Source organism: Coenobita brevimanus, chromosome 8 (assembly GCF_032717465.1).
Source record: "Coenobita brevimanus isolate Jiangsu-jjx chromosome 8, ASM3271746v2, whole genome shotgun sequence".
Lineage (NCBI taxonomy): Eukaryota > Metazoa > Arthropoda > Malacostraca > Decapoda > Coenobitidae > Coenobita > Coenobita brevimanus.
In genome coordinates this window covers 37301411-37326364 of record NC_136961.1, presented here as the reverse complement: position 1 = coordinate 37326364, position 24954 = coordinate 37301411, and the positions used below count along the sequence as shown (strand labels likewise).

At 42.2% G+C, this 24954-nt stretch overlaps 1 protein-coding gene across 1 annotated transcript in view; it reads right to left on the bottom strand.

Annotated features, from left to right (window-relative positions):
- Nucleotides 1-24158, bottom strand: part of LOC145407545 (glutamate receptor ionotropic, kainate 1-like) — a 48511-nt gene extending 24353 nt beyond the window's left edge. The window contains exons 1-5 of the mRNA XM_080278471.1: nucleotides 24086-24158; nucleotides 23276-23345; nucleotides 20883-20973; nucleotides 15577-15877; nucleotides 14315-14532 (exon numbers count right to left, since the gene is read on the bottom strand). Coding sequence (XP_080134597.1) covers nucleotides 14315-14532; nucleotides 15577-15877; nucleotides 20883-20973; nucleotides 23276-23345; nucleotides 24086-24158 — 753 coding nt within the window. The remainder of the gene's footprint in view (nucleotides 1-14314; nucleotides 14533-15576; nucleotides 15878-20882; nucleotides 20974-23275; nucleotides 23346-24085) is intronic.
- Between the last annotated feature and the right edge of the window lie 796 nt (nucleotides 24159-24954).

Genomic DNA, 24954 nt, shown 5'->3' with positions numbered 1-24954 from the left:
ATGATAAAAAGCAAAGAGAATAACAATGAATAAAACAAACCTACAGTAGAAAAGAAACAACCAAAACTAAAAACATGGTGGAAAGATAGAGGGTAAAACTAGAACATTATTAATAAAACACAAACTAAAATATGGTAAGGCCCTACAGCTTGTCAAGAAAACCAGAACTCAACACAAAGGAGAATGTGCCTCTCCCCCATAGTGCAAGCCTCGTCCCCAAGCACTGAGGAGAGAAGGTACAATCTGTCGCCGGCTCGGCACCCGGAAAGGTACTGCCAACGAAGGACCCCAAGACTGGGACAACCAACAAGAAGATGGTGAACAGTCAAAGGAACCAGACAGTCATCGCAGTCGGGAGGGGGTGCCCTCTCCATTAAAAAACCATGAGCCAGCCTAGTGTGGGGGAGGCGGTGGCTCAATCGGTAGAAAGGTGGCCTGCAGTCCTACCGGACCCAGGTTCAAATCCCCGCTGGGGCAGGGAACAGTTTAAGGATTTGAATTTCATAAAGAAGCAGACTTTACCGATCTACCAGAAGACCCGCCGACATGTCGTAAAAATACCCCCGTTAATACCAATACATCAGTCCTGTATGAGACAGCCCTAGCATGTACTCAATATGGACGGTGGGTGTTAACGCCGAAGTGGTGACATGTAGAGGTGCATGGTATGTAGGAGGACTACTGGGCCTTGAGTGCAGGCTGTGTAGCCTATGCCCAGAGTCGGACACATAAAAAAAAAAAAAAAAAAAATCCGGAGACAGGCCAAAGCTATTTCCCACTGTCAGGACAGTCCCACTTACCCCACATCGCCCAGGCTCCAACGAATGTTGCAGAGTTTGTTCACCCCTGCTGCATCCCGACTCTTCTGCCAGCAGAAACGGACAGCCTCCACAGTGGCTGCACATAAATCCTCGGATGGGACATGGTAATGAGGAGAGGAAGGGCAAGAGACAGCAGCTCTAATTAAAGAGTCAGTATGCTCATTTCCCATGACCCCTACATGTGCAGGGACCCAACAAAGTTGTACAGAGTATCCTTGCTTGCATAATATGAAGAGCCACTCCAAGATAGACAGGACTAGAGATGTGATGGGAATCCACGTGACAAAGCTCGTAGAGCACTGGTTGATTTACTAAAAATGGTAAAAGATGCTGGAGAGAAAACTAAAAATCAATTCAACCACAACTAAAATGGCAGTAAGTTCAGTGGTAAAAACAGATACAGAAGAAGGAAGACTCCCACCACGGCTAAAATCACGATAAATAACACCAAAGCCTGTCCTCACACGGGATTTGGAACCATCAGTAATTACAGGGATCGAGTCACTGTGAGCAGAGGCATGTTCTAAAAAATAAGACAAAGCTGCCTGTGAGGAAAGAGAGGCCTTCCTTTCAAGGAAGTAATCACATGGTTGTACCTCTGGGAGAAGCCAGGAAGCCACTTGGGGGACACGCTTAAGGCAAACAGGGGAGGACTGGACACCTAACTCCCCCATGGCAGCTCGAACTCTGTACCCAAATGGGTGTGGATAGCGAGGGTGAGTGTCATAGAGGGAGAAAAGAGCGACCTCAGAGACAGCCTTACAACTCAGTGACGCCAGAAGATGGTGAAGGTGCCAACACTGCACCATCAAGGACTGCTTTGCAGAGATCCAGTGGCAGTTAGTTCGCATCATCCAACAGACTCAATCGGGGAAGACCGGAAAGCCCCAGTCGACAGATGAATCCCACCATGGTGGACGGAATTTAGTGGTTGTAGCCATGCCTCAGTAGCAGAAGAGTATATCACACACCCATAGTCCAATTTGTTCCTTACTAAGGCACGGTAAAGTTGGAGAAGGATGGTTCTGTCAGTGCCCCAAGACAAGTGAGAAGGGTCCATAGGAGAGACAGGGCACGGAGACATGACAGTCGTAATGAACGGAAATGAGGTACCCACGTCAGTCTCCTGTCGACAGGAAGGCCAAGAAACCTTGTCTTATCCACACATCGCATCATGTGGCCATAGAACTGGAGATCTGGGTCAGGGTGAATACCTCTCAAGTGGCAGAAATGCAAGGCCACCATCTTTGTTGGGGAGAAACCGAAGCCATGCATGATGGCCCATTGAGAGACCATGTCTGGGCGAGCTGCAGGCGATGTTCAGCCAAGGGCCATTCGGGAAGCAGCATACCATAGGGCCAAATCATCGACATATAAGGAGGCCGACACCTCTTCTGGAATAGAGAACACAACACCATCTAATGAAAGGGCAAAAAGGGTCACACTGAGAACGCTTCCTTGAGGCACCCCTTCCTCCTGAGGGTACGAAGGAGATAGGGTGATGCCAACCCTAACCCTAAATGAACGGTTACACAGAAAATTTAATATAAATAGGCGTAGCCTACCACGTAAACCAAAAGAATGGAGTTGTTGGAAGATACCAAATCGCCATGTAGTATCAAATGCCTTTTCCAGGTGAAAGAAAATGCACACCAGATGCTCCTGTCTAGCAAAAGCATCACATGCTGCAGCCTCAAGACGAACATGTGCATCTGTTGTTGAGCGACATTTTCAAAAACCAGACTGACACTGAGAGAGACATTCATTCCTTTCTAGGAAATACATTAAGTGTGTGTTGACCATTATCTCAAATAATTTGCACAAGCAGGATGTTTAGGCAATTGATCAATATTCCAGTGGACTGTAACCTTCCTTCCCTGGCTTTTGGAATAGCAGGACAATTGCTTCACTCCAAGATGTGGGAAGGGAAGATTCCCTCCAGATTCTGTTATAAAGGCTCAGGAGAAAAGACAATGCATCATCATCCAGGTGTCGAAGTATTGCGTAGGGAATATCATCCGGCCCTGGTGAGGTGTCATGACAGAGGGAAAGGGCAGATTGGAGTTCGTGAAAAGAGAAAGGGAGGTTGTAGGACTCCATATTCCCTGAACAGAAGTCCAGCACCCTTGCCTCCTCTATCTCCCTTTGTCTGGCAAAAATTGGGGAACTAGTATTTCTGTGACTGACCGCCACAGCTACAGGGTCACCAACAGGCTCATCATTAGACATTAGCACTGGGGACCTGCCCTGAGTGAATTTTCCAGGGATCTTTTGCACCCTCTTCCACACCTGAGACGCTGGCATCTGTAAGTTTACAGATGACACATAAGCCATCCAAGAGTCTCGCCTAGCTTGTTTCAGTACCCAATGAGCCGTAGCCCGTGTCTTTTTAAACTCGATAAGATAATGCTCTCTCCTGCGTCTACGACAACAGGAGAAAGCTAACTTCTTCTCACGTACAGCAAAACTGCAATCCTCATTCCATCATGGGACAGGTCGATAGTGATATGCCAGAGGTTTTAGGAACAGCATGAAGGGCAGCTGAATGCAGAACGGAGGTAAAGAATGAAACAGCCTCGTCAATACGTGGAAAGTCTTCAACAGAGACATCAGAGAAGAGAAAAGGGACCAGTCTGCCTTGTCCAATCTCCACCTCACCAGACAGGAACAGGGACTAGATACTGCTGCAGTAAGGATGATGGGAAAGTGATTACTGCCATGGAGATCCTCCATAACCTCCTAGGTAAAGTCAAGGAAACAGTCAGAAGAGCAGACAGGAGGTCAACTGCGGTAAATGAACCCGTTTGGGGGTTAAAATATGTAAATGACCCATTATTGAGTAGGGCAAGATCCTCATCCACCAATAAGGATGCCAACAAACTCCCATGTTGGTTAACAAGAGAGTCACCCCACAAAGGGTGGTGACCATTAAAGTTCCCCAAGAGAAGAAAGAGCATTGGTAACTGACCAAGCAGGTTTTAAAGTTCCACCCTACTGACTGTTGTGTTGGGCGGTAAATAAATGGAACAAACTGTATACCAGCGGTGGGCATACAACCGCAAAGTAACACATTGGATGTCAGACTGGAGGTGGACTGGCAGATCAGGGATGTCAAACCCCACCAAAACAGCACAATCCCCAAGAGGACCCTGGGTTGGTGCTGAGAAAAATGCATTGTACCCATGTGGTGCATGAGGAGTGGCAGACCCTACAAGGGTTTCCTGGAGACACACGCACAAACGGAAATGAGTCAGGAGGGTCCGTAGCTCCTTCTTACCATTCAGCCCTCGACAGTTCCATTGTAATATGAGAATGCCATAGTACCCACGGTGAAGGAAGAATCAAGTTGAGGGGCGAGACAACCGTGTCCACAGCAAGCAACCAGATTTAGACTGCTGCTTAGAACTGCCCTTAGAAAGGGGCTACCTGGCACCGTTATGATGGATGGTGTGCCTCCTAGCTGAAGATAACCTGCAGGAAGAAGAAGAGGGCCGGACAATGGTCTTCTTTTGTGATGGAGCAAGAGATGGTTTAGCAGGGGGATCGCAAGCTGCCCCAGCCAGAACAGAGCAGGCAGTGCCACTATGAGATGAACCACGATTGGCAGTGCATCCGACAGTTCCGGAACCCCGAGAGGGCAAGGCCTCATACAGCTAAGCAGGTGCAGTAATGACCCGAGTACCACCACTGTCTGGTGGTGTTTGGGTTGCCAGCAAAACGCCACCCCCAGCCTGCACCTGTTCCGACCCCTGAGCATCCCAAGTAGGAGGAGTAGTGGGCTCCACTGCAGAGATCTTAGGTAGCAGTGCTTCAATCTTTGAGCATTCTGAGGAGCCACGGCGATGCGTGCCATGCACAGGAGGGACATTGGGAGTTGGATGTGTCAAAGCAAGGCATAGCATCAACATGAGTGTTTGCTACTGGAGGAACCGGAGGAATTGGGATGGGGGTGGCACTTCCAGATGCTGGAAGCACCACCCCAGACTGGACACCCCCGAGACAGGAGGCACCTCCTCAGAGGAAGCACAGCCACTTCCAGGCTGCCCTCCCTCAGTGGAACTCCCCTGCCAAGAAGGTCGGGAAGTAGAACCCCAAATATTTGATGGGGCATTGTGTGATGGCAGGAGCACCTTCCGGGTAGCTTTAGGGCGAGACAAGGCAGCAGCAAAGATAATCCCAGGGTGGATGAACCTCTCCTTTACCCTGGCCTTTGCCTCAGAAAAGGAAATATTCTCCTTCATTTGAACAGAAACAATCTAATACTCAAACTTGTATACATCACAATCCCTTGAGGAGGCCGCAAGCACTCCTACACATTTCAAACATTTAGAGGGTTGAGAACAATCAACCATACCATGAGAAACTTCACCACAATTTCCACAAACCTCAGGAAGGTCAGATGCTTCCCGCCTGCAAGAACAGCAAACATGACCAAACCTTTGACAATAATAGCACCTTCTAGGTCAGGGAACATAAGGTTTACCTTAAGCTTCCACCATGCAGCAGTGACAACCTCCGGCAAAGTAGGGTGATCAAACATCAAGATAAGAGTGGGTGTGGGGGTTAAAACCCCATCAACTTTCTTCATAATTCTCTGGACTGCTACGACTTCCCGAGGAGCCAGCCCCTCCACAAGGGAAGAATCAGAATAGGAGACCAAGTCCCGAGAATACACAACCCCACGGGACTGATTTAGGACCGAGTGATGAGAGGCAGATACTGGATAACCGGCAGCCATAGTAAGAGACTGGATGCCTGAACTCTCCTCTGCATTTCTGGCTTCTAGCAACAGAGAACCATCACCCTGCAACGAGACTTTGGGGGTAAATCCACATGCTGTAACTAGACCATTGTGAATCTTAAAACAGTTCAGGTTCCAGAAGGAAGTACCATCATCCGTTTTGAGTACTATGTATTTGGTATAAGAGTGTTTCACAAAGTCACCAGGTAACAGCTCGATAGAAGGGACATCTGGATTCGCAGTTTTGGAAGATGACCCGGAGGGTACAGGGTCATCGCCAAGGGAGTGACCAGGGGATACCGACTCGTGTGGCTGGTCACCGACCACATGAATGGTTGAAGTGTTTAATGTATCCAAATATACTTTACTGAGGGATAAAATGGCACCAGGAGCCAAGGGAAACCGCATTCCAGGGCGTGAGGGGACCGAGTATGGTCTGATGGGAGCGGGGTACCTCGTCCCTAGAGGGTGACCCAAAAAGGACATCCTGTGATGCAAAAATTCAATCCCACCAGTGCAAAGACCCCCTTCCCCAAAACCCCCCAGCCTAGACACCCAACCAACCAATTCAGGACAGCACCAAGGTGACCTCTTTGGTGGGCAGCACCGATGACCCATACTGGTAAGCTAGGTTTTGGACAGTGCTTAGTCAGACCCCTCACCCACAACCCTACCTGCATAGGAGACCCTGCTAGATGTCGTTACATCCACGGGCAGGCTTGGGATCACAGGAACACGCAAGCCCCCCCACCACGACAAAGTGGCTCCCCATGGGGGGGAGGAGAAATGAAGGAAGAGGAGCAGCAGTTGAAACAGGAAGTATACGCAGAGCTACAGCAGCAGAAGTGTGAGGTAAGCAGTAACGTGATGGAGTTCAGACAGCATCTAGACAACCAGGTGAAGCATTCAGACAACCAGCTAAAGATTAGCAAGGGAATAGTGACAGAGTGCAGAAAGCATGTAGACAACAAGCAAAAGATTAGTAAGGAAACAGTGATGGAGTGCAGACAGCATTTAGAAAACCAGTTGAAGCATGGAGCCAACCATGTGGAGATAATTAGTGAGAAAATTGAGGCTGCAGAGAAATATTGCAATGCTGACCCTCAGGTTAGTGTACAGGGAGCACTTGAAAAGAATGGACAGCTTATGGTCAATCTTGACGGATCACAGGCATCTAAAGGTAACATTACAGGGTTGAATAATCAGAATGTAAGAGATTTAAGTCCTGGACTTAATTCTGATGCCCCAGTTTTTAGGCCCAGAACCAGTGAAGTGCATGGCTATGATAGGAGTCCAATTAAAAAGGAACCTTAGGAATTTGATGGTAGAGTATCTTGGGAAGCTTCCCATGCGAAGTTTGAGTTAACTGTGAATCAGAATGGTTGCGATGATACGCAGAGGGCAATGCAGCCTGCTACTAGCCTTAAGGGTGCTGCAATGGAAATTCTGGGCCAGATGTCAGTGATGGAGAGGAATAGTTTTTAGTACCCTGTAGAAGTGCTGGAGCGCATATATGGGACCATGTACCAGACTGAGGTTTACATAGCAAGATTCTGGGGCCGTGTACGGGGTCAAGGAGAGTCCCTACATCAGCTTGCTCATGCACACAAGACGCACCCAGGAGCAGCACCTAACCTGTTGGCTATTCTTTTGAGGGACCAGTTCATCGATGCTCTTGACATTGCAAGTGAAGCAAGCACAACCAAGAAGCATGCAAGAAGCACGAGCCAGGGCTCTAGAGTTTGAGTCCTATGTCAGGTCCAGGACGTCCACTTTTCAGACAGGTCGAAGAGTAGGATTCAAGGCAAGAAAGGGCCAGGTATGTGAAATGGAAAAAATTTGAGGGAAGTTGCTAGTACTGTGAAAAGCCAGGACACAGAAAAGAGGACTGCTACAAGTGGATGAGGGAACAGGAGAAGATCCATGGAGATTGTTGGTTCTGAGGAAAGCCAGGACTCAAGAAGGTAGATTGTTACCAATGGAAGAAGGAGCAAGAATGGAGCAGTGGATGGAAACCCATGATTGCAACAAACGGGTGTTGGACATGTGGGGAGGTGGGGCACTTCAGCTATGAGTGTCCAGTTGTGAAGGATGAGGGTAAATTAGTTAAGGCTGATGACGTGAGGCAACAACCAGCCAATTTTTCCCAAGAAGCCCCACCACTGAGGAAATGAAGGAGAACCTTGATGAACAGTGTGCAAGAAGACAGAAGAACAGATGACAAGCAGTGTAGTAGGAATGGGAATCATAGTAATAAATGCTGCCATACTATAGTGACAAGGCCAGCGTCAGCTGAAGAAGCCCTGAAGAAGATGCAGATGCAGGATGCAGATTTACAACCACTGCTAGAGTGGCCGCAGCAGAGTACAGTGCAACCATCTTGGGAAGATGTTTCCAGGTTAAGCCCTGCAACCAAGAGCTACTGGAGTCAGTGGCACCTTCTTCATCTGAATAACTGTCTACTGGAGAGTCAGTGGGAGACACATGAAGGCCTCAGCAAGTATTGGCAATTGGTGATTCTGAAGAAGATGAGGTCCAAGATCTTGGATGAGTCCCATAACCAGATCACTAGTGGGCACCTGTGAGTGAAGAAAACTCTAAGCCAGCTGCAACAGAGGTTCTACTGGACTGGCATGTGGCAGGATGTTGAAGAGTGGTGTCGGGCCTGTGATGTGTGTTGTGCCAAGAAAGGACCCAAGAAACATGGTTGGGCCCCTCTCCAGCTGTATGAAGTGGATGCACTGATGGAAAGAGTTGCGGTGGACATTGCTGGACCTCTGTCACTCACTGAAAGAGGGAACCGATATATATTTGTCACCATGGACTACTTCACAAAGTGGCCAGGAGCCTATGCCATCCCTGATCAAGTGGCTGAGACTGTTGCTCAGGTGTTGGTTGACCAGTTTTTCTGTCGTTTTGGGATGCTACAAGAGCAACATTCAGACCAGGGTAGAACCTACGAGTCTGATGTGTTCCGTGAGTGCTGCAAGTTATTGGGGATCAAGAAGACCAGGACGACCCCACTAAGGCCACAGTCAGATGGGATGGTGGAGAATTTCAACTGGACCCTGGGACAAGAACTGGCAAAGTACTGTGTAAAGGGACAAAAGGAATGGGACCAGAAATTACCTGAGTTGCTGATGGCATACTGGTGTGCATCACATGAATCTACTGGCTACACTCCTGCAAACTGATGTTGAGCCACGAGTTACACTTACCCATTGAACTGTTAATGGGAAGACCACCTGGTGAAGAGTTGCCTACAGACACTTGAAGTTATGTGAAGCACCTTCACGAAAGGCTGGCTGAGATACGTCACCAAGTGCGAGGAGCCCTCAAGTTTTCAGGAGAGGTGATTAAGTGCAAGTATGATGCCAAGGCAAGTGAGATGAGCTTCAAGGATGGTGATCAAGTTTGGTTATAAAATCCTTAACGAAAGAAGGGACAGTCACTGAAGCTGCAGAGCCCGTGGGACGGGTCTCACACTGTATTGGACCACCTATCAGACATAACGTATCGGATTCAGAGAGGCAGAAAGTCTTGCCCAAAGGTGGTACACGTAAATCGTCTGTGGCAGTACCATGGGCCAGGAGAGTACAGTTGGGACGTCTCTCTCCTGCAGCCGAGGATGTTGAGGAGAACCAAGGAGCTGAAGTGCAAGAGGATGGTGACAGTTTCCCAAGATAAGAAGTGAATCAAGAAGAGGACCAAGACATTCCAGGAGGAGTGGACTGTGTGAAGGGGCATGGACGTCATCAGAAGTGGCACAAAAGAAGACGTGACAAGTTGAAGGATTATTTTGTGTATAGTTAGATGATTCATTAGGATTAAGGTTTATGTTTGTATATACTGTGTAGTTTTGTCGGAACGATAGAGAACTAGGGAGAGGGTAGTGTTAAGAAGCAGGATTTGGTAGTTAGGTAGTCTCAGAGCTTTTCGCTAATTCCCAATGTTTTCGGTGGCTAGCTCCGGTACGAGTCGAGTTGCCAGTTTTCCTGCTGTTGGTGAGCGTAGTTATTTTGTAAGGTATCCTTAATTTTTGTGCTCTTTTTCTCATGTTTTATTTATGTGATTGTTAAATTGTGTAATTCAGTTTAAGTTTATATGCCAAATAATTTACTGTGTTAAGTAATATAAGAGAACTCTGGCATGTTTTGATGTCTCCTAGTGGGTAACTGTTAGCTGTTTCACCGTCGAGTGATGCAGGCTTGTTTGGGGGTAGGGGGGAGACTATTTCAAGTCAGTCAGTTTTGAGTGTCGGTGCAGTGTCAGTGAAGTTTGTATATTTTCGGTACTTGTGAAAACAATGAAGTGTTGTTGGCAAATAGTGAAGAGTTACTGAAGTTTGTATATCACTGGAACGTGTGAAAATAAGTGTGACTGCAGTTGGAACAATATAGTCCTTGTGAAAATAGTGCAGCTGGAAAGCATTAAGTGTAATTACTTGGAAAATAAAGACAGTGAATTTAAGAAGCCGGTGTCTATTTACAATGCCTGAGCTGATCCAGTATACTGTACACCTAAAGGCTGACCATTGGAAGTACAACTCAATGGACAACGTTCTCCCTGTGCTGTACTACTGACATTGGAGCCTGTGGCACTGTGGAACGGGGACGTAACAACAGCATATTTAAATGGCATTACTTTGCCATGGACGGCAAATATATATATATATATATATATATATATATATATATATATATATATATATATATATATATATATATATATATGTATATATATATATATATATATATATATATATATATATATATTTTTTTAAATAACAGAACGGAGGAAGGAAAAACAAATGGAGAAAAAAATAATCCATACACCAGATTACTGGTGTCCTCTGTTCATAAAATATCTGTAACAGTTAGACTTGAAGAGTTGTAGGTTGAAATTTGGAGGAAAACAACTCTGGGAAGCGTGTTCCCGAGAGATGCAGTTCGGGGAATGAAAGAATTCTGATAGGCAGAAGTTCTGCAATATGGTTGAGTGACATTCCAGTCATGAGCGCTACCAGATGCCCGTGTAGCACGAGGGAAGGCATGGAGAGGTGGCACCATGGACGCAACTTCGTCTGAGCATTTGCCAAAAAAATATCTGTAAAATAATGCAAGGGAGGCAACATTCCTTCTTACTTGCAGGGAGGTAGTTTATATGTAATGGCAGGGTTGTTAATGATTCTAACAGCTTTATTCTGAATTTTGTCTAGTTGCCTTAATGCAACCTCTCCACAACCATTCCACAAGGGTGAGCAATATTCAAGCTGAGAGCGCACATGACTCTTATAAATTATAGCTAACTGCTCATCGAGCGAAGAAGTTACGGACTCTGTACAATAATCCAAGTTTCTTTGAGGCGGTTTTAGCAAGTGATCTGACATGAGAGGTCCAGCTGAGGGCACTGTTAAGTGAGACACCAAGAATTTCAATACTTTTGGAGATGGGAATATTAGTAGCACTGAAGGTAATGTACGAGTCTGGCAATATCTGTCTATTGGTAAACTGTATATATTTAGTTTTACTAGCATTAAAAGAGACAAGGTTGTTTTGTCCCCATTCACTGATTGTAGATAGATCTTCATTTATGGAGATGGCTGTATTGAGTTGAGAGGTAGAGATATTAGACTTTGTAAATGGATGTCTGAGTGTGAATGAACTATGTAGTGTTGAGTCATCTGCATATGAGTGAATGGGATTGTGAGTGACAGATAAGAGATCATTAATATGAACCAGAAATAGGGTTGGCGCCAGAACTGATCCCTGCGGCACGCCGGCGTTAATTGAGTGGAAATTCGAATATACATCATCTACTTTTACTCTTATTTTCCTGTCACTAAGATAAGAAGAAATCAAAGGAACAAAAGACGTTAGTCCATAGCAAGGGAGTTTGGACAGCAGGGAACGGTGCCATACTCTGTCGAAAGCTTTAGAGATATCAAGAGCTACTGCATGAGTTTCTCCAAAAAGATCTATTGATTGATGGATGGTATGAGTTAAGAGATTGAGTATGTCAATGGTGGATCTTTCGTGGCGAAAACCGTATTGTCTGTCATTAATTAAGTTGTTGGATTCAAGATGTTTAACAATATGCTTATTAATTAAAGTTTCAAATACCTTACCAAGAGAAGATGTGATAGCTATTGGTCTGTAATTGGAGGGGTCAGACGAACTTCCTTTCTTCGGAACTGGGTGGATATTGGCTTCTTTCCATGAATTTGGGAATAAAGAAGTACGTATGCATAGTCTGAATAATTTAGCTAGGACAGAGGCAAGTTCAGGGGAACACTTTTTCAAAACAATTGGCGGAATTCCATCTGGACCTGGAGCTTTGTTGGTAGGTAAATTGTCTAGGATGGATTTTACAAATCTTGTCTGTATTTTAAGTGGGGCAATTTCGAGAGAATCAAGTTCCAGTACTGAGACATTCTGGCTGGTATCATCTATGGTAGAGTTTCTTGCAAAGGTACTAGCAAAGATATCTGCTTTCCCACGTGGGTCATTTGTAATATTGCCATCTGAAGATTTTAGTGGGGGAATGGAAGATGACTTGTTAAAGTTATTATTGAAAGAATTAAGAGTTGACCAGAATATTCTATTGTCATTAGGGTTGTTAAGTAGTTTTGATGCTTGCTTTTGAAGAAAGTTTGATTTAGATAGATTTAATACAGCTTTTGCATGATTTCTAGCAATTTTAAATTGGGAGAGTGATTCAGGTGTTTTTGATTTTAAGTAAGAGTTATATGCTAATGACTTTTGGGCTGTTGCTCTGGCACAATTGCCATCAAACCATTTTGAAGAGTTTGATCTTTTAGTGAATTGTTGACTTGGTATGAATAAATCCATACCAGCTAGTATTAAGTCACAAATGTGGGACTGGGTAGAATTGGGATCACTAGAGAAGAAAGACTGCCATGGAACATCAGCAAGATAATTTCTAAATCCATCCCAGTCTGCCCTGTCAAAGTGCCATCGGGTCACCCTGACAGGTTCGGAATGGGGAGGTGTAGGAGGGTTAACTAATGAGGCTTTGATGAGATTGTGGTCAGAGGATCCAAGTGGTGACAGTACCTCTATCCTGTATTGATCTGGATTATTTGTCAAGAATAAATCCAAGAGATGGGCATTATGGTCAGGGTTATCAGGTATTCTGGTTGGTTGCTTTACCAACTGGGTGAGATTAAACGATTCCGCAAATAGCTCGCATTCTAGACCAGCGTCGTCAGTCCGGGCAGAATGCAATAGCCATTCAACATTGTGTATGTTAAAATCACCCAAAATGGTAATTTCATTGCCAAGGGCAAGGTCAAGGTTACTCAACTGAGTGGATATGGAATCAAATACACTGGGTTCCGAAGAAGCATTGGGGGAACGATAAACTACACAGATATATTTGGTAATGTTTTGGCAATTTAATTTATATAATGAGTAATCAAAACTGGATGAAGTGAAGTTTAAAATAGTATCAACTGCATATTGGGATTTGATATAACAACAGGTGCCGCCCTTGTTTCGAAAGTTTGTAAGGAGATGGTAACCGGGAAAACGAAATGGAGATATATCGGTAGAGGGTGAGATTTGTGGTTCTGTGAGGAAAAGGGCCAAAGGGGATATGGACTGAAGGAAAAAATGAACTGAGTTTAAATTCGTGGTAAGGCCGCGGATGTTTGTAAAGAATAAGGCCACACCGTCACCTCTTCGCCGACGAGTTTTTCCGGAAATAGCAACAGTCGCTGCTGGCACAGTCGCTTGATAGCGACCGGGAGGACCCTGTGCCTCCAGCCCTACCCTGCCGGTGGTGGCAATCCGAGATACCACCTCATTTGATTGTGAGATTGCAGCGGCCATTACTAAAGATGTGAATAGAAGGTGTGATATGTTATGCGCATGTAGTGTGGTGTAGACAGTTGAAGGTAGAGGTATCATGAGAGCATGCTGGCCTACTCTCTGTGTAAATGAATTCACTGAAAATGTTCAGAAAAGGGAGATGGTCAGGATCAAGTCCTGAGGGCTGGTGAAACGGGAGCTCCAGCTCTCCCTATCACCAGCTTGCCATCAACCTCGGGAGTACTGCCCTGTTCGACTGGTGCTACAGTCTACTTTTTATATATATATATATATATATATATATATATATATATATATATATATATATACTGTATATATATATATATATATATATATATATATATATATATATATATATATATATATATATGTATATATGTATATATATATATATATATATATATATATATATATATATATATATATATATATTTATATATATATATATATATATATATATATATATATATATATATATATATATATATATATAAAATAATGGTGTCCATCCGTCTCCAAAAACACTTCATTCCCTTCATTATATATCTTTTCCAGAGACAGATAAGGTTAATTTAATAACTAAAAATGCGTTTTCGACAACCTGCAGCATGAAATCACTCCACACAGGATAAAAATAAGCTGGGGAGATGGAAGTAAACCACTTAGAAAGAGAAGCCTGTAAAATAAATATTGACCATATAATTCTTTAAGGAAACAATCATTTTCAATATACCATGTCACCCGATTCAGGAGTCTGATCGAGATGTGAAGAGTATGCGTTTACATACTGAAATATAAAATCTTGCTATTTACTAGAAAAAAGTAGTAGTTGTTGTAGCAGTAGTACTGGTATTTCTTCTCTATTACTTTATGTAACTATCTGCAAGAGCAGTACTCACTTGGAAATATGGCAGAAGATTTGTATTTTCAACAATAATAATCTTCACGCCATGGTCCAGAACATCTTCGAGACTCTGGTAGGGATGGTCAATGTGTCTGACGGCCAGGAGAGACATGAGGTTGCCGGTGTAGCTCTGTGTCATCACTACCATAATCATCATCCACATCCCCAGTGCCAGACGCTCCCACCACCACCAACCAGTCGTTCTCTTTATGTCTATTTACAAAAGAAGAAGGTTTTGTTTATTAGTGAGCCGGCAGTACTTCATAAAATTTCTTAATGGAACTAAAGAGACTCAAAAACTTCATAAATTAGTACAGGTGCTGCTGGTGCATGATGTCCATCCATTCTCCGGTTTTGCATTTCAGTGCTTTATTTTGGTTAACGCCAAACAATTTTATTTAGATGAGGGGGAGGGAGAGTCACTCCTGTGGTTCTAGGTCCTTATCTAAGGTATGTTATAACTAAGTATTTTTGGAGAAACAGTATATTCATCTCCAAAAGTTGTTTATAGGCGAGAAACTCCCGCTTATACGTTTTTCAGGATTATATTCATGACGAAATTGTTATATTTCCTCAATAAAAAGTACGGTAACTTCTCAAATTGTCAGTATCATTCTCTCATCTATTTCATTCAGAATAGTCAGCATCCCATATCACACCGCCAGAAAGACATTACATATGCAAGCTCCATGCCACAGCATAACCTACGTCTCTTCACTCTTCATGTATATCCTATAATCCCTATGAAGCAGCCAGGTGCGGTCCCACTGTCAAAGAGAGCAAAAGGATCAGAAGCTACTAGAAATCAACCATACACGGAAAGAAGGGTGTGTTCCAAGGAAATGATCCTTCAATAGAACCTGACTACAGCAGCTCAAGTGGGGCTTCTTTAAAACTTCATGAAGAGGACGTAGTAGAAAACTAGTACATTGCAAACCCTCCTGCTCTGACACATCTTATTGCCGTACGTTAAGCCCTGCACTGGGCCAGATTCTACCAGAATGCAAAAACTGATCTGATTATAGACACTTAACCCTTCCACAGGAAACTTTCTTGCAGAAAACCAGCTGCTATCAAATCTCCAGGACAGCAAATCACCTCTATTTCTGATGAACCCTTGAAATGCACATCTGACAATGCAGAGGAATACTTTACTCTCTCCCCTGATTCACCTTCACGTAATATGACGGACAGTTCATTCGGGCAAAGATAAATGCCTGTGATATTTTCGTGACTCATTTACAGCACTAAAGTTACCTTCCTGGAAAAGAACCCGGACACAGTTGAAGATGTTGGTCTCTATCCGTGATGGCTGGTTACTGTCTGGGGGAAGCCATGATGGCAGGATCAACATGACAATGATCACTGTCAGCAGCGCCGTCATCAAAGCTGCCCAAACCAATGGTGACAGAGGCAGCAGGAAACCCCACGGGTCCACTTTTGGACGACCACGGGCAGCAAGAATCTGGTACACGGAGTTTATGTAGTATGAACTGTAGTCTAGCACCTTGCTTCGTGCATAACCCATGAAAAAAGGTCCTGGAGTCATCTCGGCTTTCTGAAATAAATCATACGCAATAAGTAACAAACCAAATTACAGAAACCATAAGCATGTCATACACTGACAGAGTATTCCTACATTATTATCTACTAAACAGTTCTTTGACACAAATCGATGTTAAAGTAACATCAGCATGGAAATCAAGCAATATATTTAATAGCGCTCTGATTTTGATGAACACACACACACACACACACACATAGGGATTCAACCGAGGCAGACGTGCGACATCGGCGCTCCGTACCGAACCAACACGGCCAGTGGCATTAACTAAATTAGTATCTTTGTATGAGTCAAGCTCTGTACCACGTTAGACTAAATGATTTTTCATTATTAAAAGGAAAAAATAATAAGTTTAAACAAGACTTGTTCAAACAGGAAAGAGAAGCAAGACGAAAGAATACACTGAGTCATCTGAGGTTTGTTTAGACTACAACAACACGGGGATTGTAAGTACATACTCTGCACTTTTAGTATTCCAAAATGGATACATATTTTAGTAAAGCAAATTTAGAAAAGAATAGGCATAAAGGTAAAAAGCAAAATGATGATTTCTACCAAGAACTGGTTGAAGTGGAGACCCACAATAGACTGGTTGAACGTGTAAACAAACTAGAAATGGCTTTCAAAAATGAAATTGATGAAATAAACAAGCAGATGCACTTGCAAAAGGAAGAAATAGAAAAACTAGGAAGGGAGGCCAATAAGAAAGACACAACCATCAGTGAACTAACAGTGGAATTAAGTACACTTAGGAAGAAAATGAGTGAAATGGCAAGTACAGTAGTCAATCACGAGAGTGTTATGGAAGAGTTCAAAAATGACACAGAGACAATTAGGCAAGTAAGCAGTCTTATTGACCAGAGCAGTGATATTGAGGAGAAGATAACACAGGTGAATGAAGCTGTGCAAAGCTACAAAAATGATGTGGAAACCATGTATGCTGAAATGGTGAAAGTAAAGAAAGATTTAGAAACAAGGGTGGAGGAAAAAAGCATTAAAAAGGAAGTGAAAAGAATAATCCAAAACAATCCAAAGTTAGTCAAAGATTCAGTAGATATAAACAAATCTATAGTAATCACTGGTATAGAAGAGGAAGAAGTAAAAAACAAGATCACAAGAGACAAAAAGGAGATGGCAAATGTAATGAGCTTACTGAAAGAAGTATCAGAGGAAATCTGTAGTAAAGACACAGAGGAACACAAAAGGTTAGGGAAATATGAGAAAAGCAAGACAAGACCTCTAAAGGTGACTTTCCAGAGTGTAAACACTGTGGAAGAGATACTAAAAAATGCAAAGAATCTTATGGAAAAAGAGGAGTTCAAAAATGTATGGATAAAAAGATGCCTAACACAAGAGGAACTGGAATTACTGAAAGAGAAAAGGGAGGAAGCAAAAACAAAAAATGAGGGAAGATCAGAAGAGGAGAAGAAGAAAATTTTTTACAAAGTAATAGGATTGCAGGTACGAAAGTGGTACAAAAACAGGAGGGAATAAAAAGGAGGAAGGTAGTAGAACCATGTCATGACAAGCATATAAACAAGATGATAAAGTTGATGTACTCAAATGTGGATGGAATGGTATCTAAATTACTAGAGATGAATGATTATGTCAGAGAAAATGAACCACAAATAATATGCCTAACTGAAACAAAATTAACACCAAGGATATCCAATGACATACTAAACTTAGAGGAATACAATATATGGAGAAGAGACAGAAATTTAAAAAAAGGAAGAGGAATTATAATATTAACTAAGAAAAATCTAAAAGTCAATGAAATAAAACTAGATATACCATCACAAGTAGAACTGATTGCAGTAGAGATCAACACATCTGAAGGTAAAGTAATTGTAGCCAATTTGTACATGCCACCCAGATCAAACACATGGGAAAGAGATGAATATGAGGACCTGGCAGAGAGTACACTTCAGAGTTTAAGATCATTACTACATAAAATGGAAGAGAAATCAGAAAGAATTATACTAACTGGGGATTTCAATACAAATATAAATTGGAATACTCTAGATATAATTAGCCAAGAAAGCTGCTGGGACCAAAAGCTCCTGGATCTCGTACAAGAGTTTTTCCTAAGGCAACATGTGAGGGAAACCACCAGAAAAAGAGGACTTGATGTACCTTCAGTGCTAGATCTAATATTTACTAGGCAAGAAAATGATAATGACAGTTTAATACATCACCCTCCACTCGGCAAAAGCAATCATGCAGTACTAAATTATAACTTCAGGATAGCATATGTGACATAGTAAACAGCAATGATAGTTACAAAAAGAGCCTAAACTATAAAAAGGGAAATTATCAAGACCTAAATAAGTATTTCTTAGAAGTTGATTGGGAAAATGAGCTTAGAGGACAAGATTTAAATGCTGTATATAAAAAGATCTGTGAATTTTATGAAATAGGAGTCAAGAAGCACATCCCACAGCACAAAGAAGCAGATAAGAAAATACAGAAATGGTTCAATACAGAATGTAAAAAAACAAAAGAAAGAGATTTGTTGTGGAATAGATACAGAAGACACAAGAGTGAAAGGGCGTATAATAATTACAAACAGGCAAGAAACGATTATACAAGAATAAGGAGGGAAGCCCAAAAACAGTTTGAGGAGGATATAATAAATAAAAGTAGTGATCAACCAAAGCTATTTTACAGCTATATCAGAAGCAAAACAAAAGTAAAAGATATAATACAATCCATTACGGACGAGGGAATCACTTATACACAAGAGAAAGATATTTGTGAAGCACTAAATAAGAATTTCCAATCAGTTTTTACACAAGAAAAAAATTTTTGAGAGGGACTATGTGGAACATGCATGTCCACACATACTACCAGATATACAAATAGCAGAAAAAGTAATACAGGAGGAGTTAAGTAGAATAGACAGAGGAAAAGCAAGTGGAACTGATGAAATTTCATGTTGGGTACTACGAGAATGTGCAAAGGAGTTAAGTAAATCATTATTTTTAATTTTCAAGAAATCCTTGAGTCAAGGTAAACTACCTGATATTTGGAAAAAAGCAAATATTGTCCCCTTATTCAAGAAAGGAAATAGACAAAATCCACTCAACTACCGACAAGTATCACTGACCAGTGTTGTAAGCAAGGTATTAGAAAAGCTTATAAGAAAAGCTTGGGTAAATCATCTAGAACACAGTATGATAACAGAAAGACAGTTTGGTTTCAGAAAAGGAAAAGCATGTGTTACTAATCTGTTGAGCTACTATGACACAGTAACAAACACAATACAGGAAAGAGAAGGATGGGTGGACAGTATCTATTTAGATTTCAAGAAAGCTTTTGACACAGTACCACACCAAAGACTTTTATGGAAACTGTACCATCAAGGAGGAATTCGAGGCAAACTGTTTTGTTGGATGCAAGACTTTCTCATAAAAAGAGAAATGAGAACAGTACCGGTACTAAGAGGAAACTACTCATCATGGAAAGAAGTGACTAGTGGAGTACCACAGGGTTCAGTGCTGGCACCAATCATGTTTTTAGTGTATATAAATGATATAAACAGTAACACTGGAAATGAGAGCTATCTGAATATGTTTGTAGATGATGCAAATATACAAAGGAGAATTACTAACACAGACTCTTGTAAAGAGCTACAAGAAGAATTAAATAAACTTCATGAATGGAGTAGTACATGGCAAATGGAATTCAATGTGGACAAGTGTCATGTAATCAAGTTTGGTAAAAGTGGAAAAAGACCTGATTGGGATTATAAGTTAGGAAATAAAACCCTATACACATCAGAAAGAAAGACCTAGGTGTGATAATTAATAACAGACTATCTCCGGCTGACCACATCAGCGAGAAAGTACGGAACATGTATACACTGCTTGCAAATATGAGAATAGCATTCACATACGTAAATGAAGACATGCTAAGAGAGATAATAACATCATTCATTAGACCAACCCTGGAATATGCATCAGCAGTCTGGAGTCCTCATCTCAAAAAGCACATAGACAAGATTGAAAAAGTTCAAAGGGCTGCTACAAGATGGATACCAAGCTTAAGGGACCTAAGCTACGAAGAAAGACTAAATAAACTGAATCTACCAACACTACAGGAGAGATAGAAAAGTGGTGACATGATAATGCTATATAAGTGCATATCAGGGAAGGAGAAAATAGACATAAATGATTACTTAACATATGGAGAAGCATCAGCAAGAAGAAGACACTGCAATAAACTGCATAAGAAGAGAGGTGATAAAGACGTAAGGAAATTCAGTTTCCCAAACAGAGCAATTGATCAATGGAATGCACTACCAAATGAAATAGTGTGTGCCAAAACAATTCACAAATTTAAGGAAATGTACGATAAATATGGTTTAAGACACGGGACAGTACGAGCTTGACTCATTCCTGTAAAGATACAATTAGGTAAGGTAGGTAAGAACACACACACACACACACACACACACACAAAGCCGTGCCATGTATTGTACATACAGTAGCAATCAGAAGATTCTGCTGATGTCTGACCAAACCTTCTGTCCACATGACCACATGGTTCACTAACCAAAGGTATTACGTGTTGCGCACTCCAAGGTTCAGCTTCCATAGGCAGCAGCATCTAAACAAAGTAGTCGTCTCATCCCTTGATTTGGAACATGCCGAATTCTTGCATGGTAAATATTATTGTGCTGTCGGCGTTGTTTATAAGATTCCATATCCTGGATTTTGTTTTTTAGGATTTGAGGAAAAGGTAAACCTTGCAAGACCGACTTCAAGCAATAATATTGAGGGGATAATTGTTAGTCTGATTCCTTTCACTGAACTTCCCAGCCATGAATATGCATGAGTAGCACACCTTCACATACACTATGTTGCTTTATAATAAGGTAATATTCCTTCTAAGAAATCAGACAAAAAGAACGTACCTCACAATGACAACTTCTCTTATGTTACAGCAGTTTTTTCTTCCATAAACTCTGCTTATAATATGATCTAGAGTGACTCACCTCAGCAATAATGAGGCCTAACATACCGTTCCAGGTGCCGTCACTCTGTAAAGTGCCCCACGTGCCGTCAGGAGGCCTCATATACGTGTACCTGCAACACCAAATCATTGAGTTCACCAGTGGTGCTCTCGCTCTCTCTCTCTCTCTCTCTCTCTCTCTCATAGATAGATATAGATAGATAGATAAATAGATACATAGATAGATAGATAGAGATAGATAGATAGATAGACAGATATATGGTGGTAGGTGGTGGTGACCATCATCCGTTAACTTGATGTAATGCTGCCTACTTCTTCCTTCACCATTATCATTTTGTTTTCTGTGTCTGTCTTTCTCTGTCCCTATTTCTCCCATCTTTCCTATAACTTTTTAGCACTTTTTTTTTCCTTTTCAGGTGACATAACATTGAGTGACAAGCCTAATGGTTTTCTGTAAGCCAAGAAACCGTTTACAACGCTAGGTGGTAACAGTATAACCAACGCATACCTGTTCCCTACGTGTCAGCAAGTGGGTTGGTGGGGGGTTAGTGCTCTTCCCAGTAAAACAACTAACTCAAAGACAAACGGCTACCCCTTACGGGATCATGGCGTCTGCCAATATAATTATGTACTGTACATGTATATCAGCTGCAGACTGTTTCCGTGGAAGGCGCAATCGAATAATGAAAAGGATTACCAGGGCTTGAATAAACAGCATCATCTTGATTAATTTGGCTAACATTTCGGTAACACGTACAATCTTCAGGTCTTAAAAAAAAAAAAAAAAAAAAAAAAATGTAGAATAGACTGAATGAAATAATAAGAGACTATTTTTACATTTAAAACAGAAATTATTTATCATACAGCCCTACTAATAATTGTTAAACCAAAGCATAAAGATTAGTTAATGAAATAACAAACAGTAATCAGTATAGCAAATAAATGAACTGTGCATAATTGCTGATAGTACTCTTGTTACACTGACAAAAAAATAGGTCATGCCTACTAGACTGGAATAATTGCAACTTCTAAACAAGAGAAATTATATAAAACAAACAAGGGTAAACTACCCTAAACTGGATCAATAAATTAAAAAATGTGCATAAAATAAACATGACTTGTTAGTAATTGATAAGTAAAAGCCGTGTTGATAATGAACAATGCATTCAATTCTAAAGATATAAAATATCATTTATGCAGTGCATATGATTGAAAAAAAAAAATAAATAAATAAAAATAGTGCGTAGAACAATCTGGAATAAAGATTATCCCTAGGTAAAAATACTAGTTCTTATAATGTACAAACAATTTATCCATCCATCCATCCATCATCCAGTTCTATGTCGCCCAGTGAGGAGCGTAGGGACCTGGGGCTGGGCAAGTTGGTCCTGACATTTAAGATGGGTGACCAGCCTCACACATCCCTGAGTGATAAACCCCAACCATCCTTTGGACATAAACCTTCACCGGCTCAGTCCGATTGGAGCGCCATAATTACCCACTAAACCACCAGGCGGAAAAATTTGGTTGTATGGTTACCGCCCAGGGTAGTAAATGGTTTCCTGGTGTACAGGAAACCATTATGTTTATCACTCAGTGTAGAGTCACCCACAGGCAGAAGGACGAGGAAAGAATGAAGGAAAAAAAGACAGAAGAGGATGGAAGAAAGATGGATGGAGGAGAGGAAAGGGCAGTCACCAGAAAGCAGCACTACATCGAATGAGTGGACGGTGAGTGCCCCCACCTATACGTGAAACGGTTGGAGACAGAGCACAGTCCCCCACATTACATAAGTACGTTATGTAGAGTACCTTTTGAAGCACAGCAGATCTAATGAAACTTCATTGCTTTCTATACTTGGTTTATCACGACAAGGCAGCAGTGACTCCTATTTTTATATTCTCTGTGGGGACGGATGTATTTTTTTTTTTATGTGTCCGACTCTGGGCATAGGCTTCACAGCCTGCTCTTAAGGCCCAGTAGTCCTCCTACATACCATACACCTCTTTACGTGTCACCACTTCGGCACTAACACCCAACGTCCATAATGAATACATGCTAGGGCTGTCTCATACAGGACTGGTGTATTAGCGGGAGTACTTTTATGACATGTCGGCAGGTCATCTGGTAGATCAGGAAAGTCTGCTTTTATGAAATTCAAATCCTTAAACTATTCCCTGCCCCAGCCGGGATTCGAACCTGTGTCCTTCAGGACTGCAGGCAGCCTCTCTACCGATTCAGCCACCGCCTCGTATGCCCTAAGCTCTCCTCTAGATATAGGGCTGTCCCACCAGTTTTAGCTTTAGTTCACCGTTAGAGTGTTCATAAGGTGTTAGTACTCACGCTCCACCCTTCCCTGTTTAGAGATACAATAGGTATTTGTATCGATTCCTAAAATTATCTTTCCTTACTTACCTCTGGGGTGATTCCCCCACTGATCGCTCTGGGGTGAGAATAAACACAGATGCGATGTCCCGAGGGTAGTCTGAGACAGTAATCTCAGATGTAGTGTATTACCTACGGTATCGTGTCCTTTGCTTTTCTTCCTCTTTCTTTCCACGTCTTTTGAAAAGGGGAGGTGGTTACTATGTTGACCCCCCATTCTGTCCCTCCCTCCGATAGGGAAGGAGGGAGGCTTTGACAATCCAACTAAAGCTACATGGACTGACTTACAGCATGACCGCCCCCAGACTAGAGCACCGCATGACAAACCTGTACATAATGCAACTTATGTCCTGCTACACGCTGGTGGGTCTATTTCATTGGCTAGTATCAAACCTATTCTTATCAAGAAGGTAATTGATGGCTGTGATGGTGAAGTTGAACAGGTAAAAAAAAGAAATTGCTTCTGGAGATCTCCTTATTAGGACAGTAAACTCAATCCAGGATAAACAATTGCTAAAGCTGCTTTAGTTCCATTGCTACGATATTGAGCCAAGGATCCCTCATTCCATAAACTCCTACAAGGGAGTTATCACCTGCAGGGACCTCATGGTTAAAGAGGACGATATCGTATGTGAACTTACTGAGCAAGATGTAATTCATGCCAGGTTTTTCACCAGATTTTCGGAAGGCATAAGGAAGAACAATGCTACTATTGTCATAACTTTTGGCAGGGTCACACTCCCCTTGTGTGTCAATTTGGGTATGATATTCTTAACGTCAGATATTGCATCCTCAATCCCCTTTGCTGTTCTAAATGCCAGCTTTATGGACATTACTGACAAGGCCTGTCGGGCTTCCCAACCAATGTGTGGTAGGTGTGCAGCTCAGGGTCATGATGCTGAACACTAGACATCCAAGCCTGTAAGTTGCTTTCATTGCACAGATGCACACTCCATCTCCTTGAGGGATTGTACTAATGGATGAACGAAAACTAGGTCTGCACGGTGAAGGCAACAAAGGGCATATCCTATTACGATATCAGGAAGAAGGTAAGAATGTTACATGCGCCTCCCAAGCCTAATATTTCCTATGAATTGGCATCGGCGGTTGTGCCTCGTCCTGTGATGTACACAGTGAAGAAAAAGACGGACCCTGTCCCCATCACTCATGTCATTCACTCTGCCCACTCGTCTGCTCCACGTGTATGCTCCAACTCTATTTCTGATATGCCTGTTACAGCTTCATACTTTCATTTCGCTGCTGCTTCACTGTCAGGACGGCCTAAGAAGGCCAACAAGTCTGATAAGATTCATTTGACCACCCTTCCCAAACAGTCACGTTTCGCATGGGAGAGAAGAGTTAGCTCTTCCTCTGGGGAGTCTCGGAGCCTTGTAGTTGATAATATGGAGGTTTTGATTTGCAAGTGACGGTAAAAGTCTGCTTGTAGTCACGCGCCTGGCAGCGGCCGGCATTTAAAAAAAAATGAATATATAAATAATCACGCTAGCCCATTTTGTTAATCTTAAACTGTTGCATTCACTCTGTTACAGTAGAAATGTAGGACTCTCAAGAATAAAATACATAATATAGCAATCTTTCTATTCATTCACAGGCCAGACGTTATTCATTTAAACGAGATGCCCTTGGTGGATCAATCTGATCCTCCACAGTTCAAACACTACCACTCGTATGTCGACATGATGGTCTCG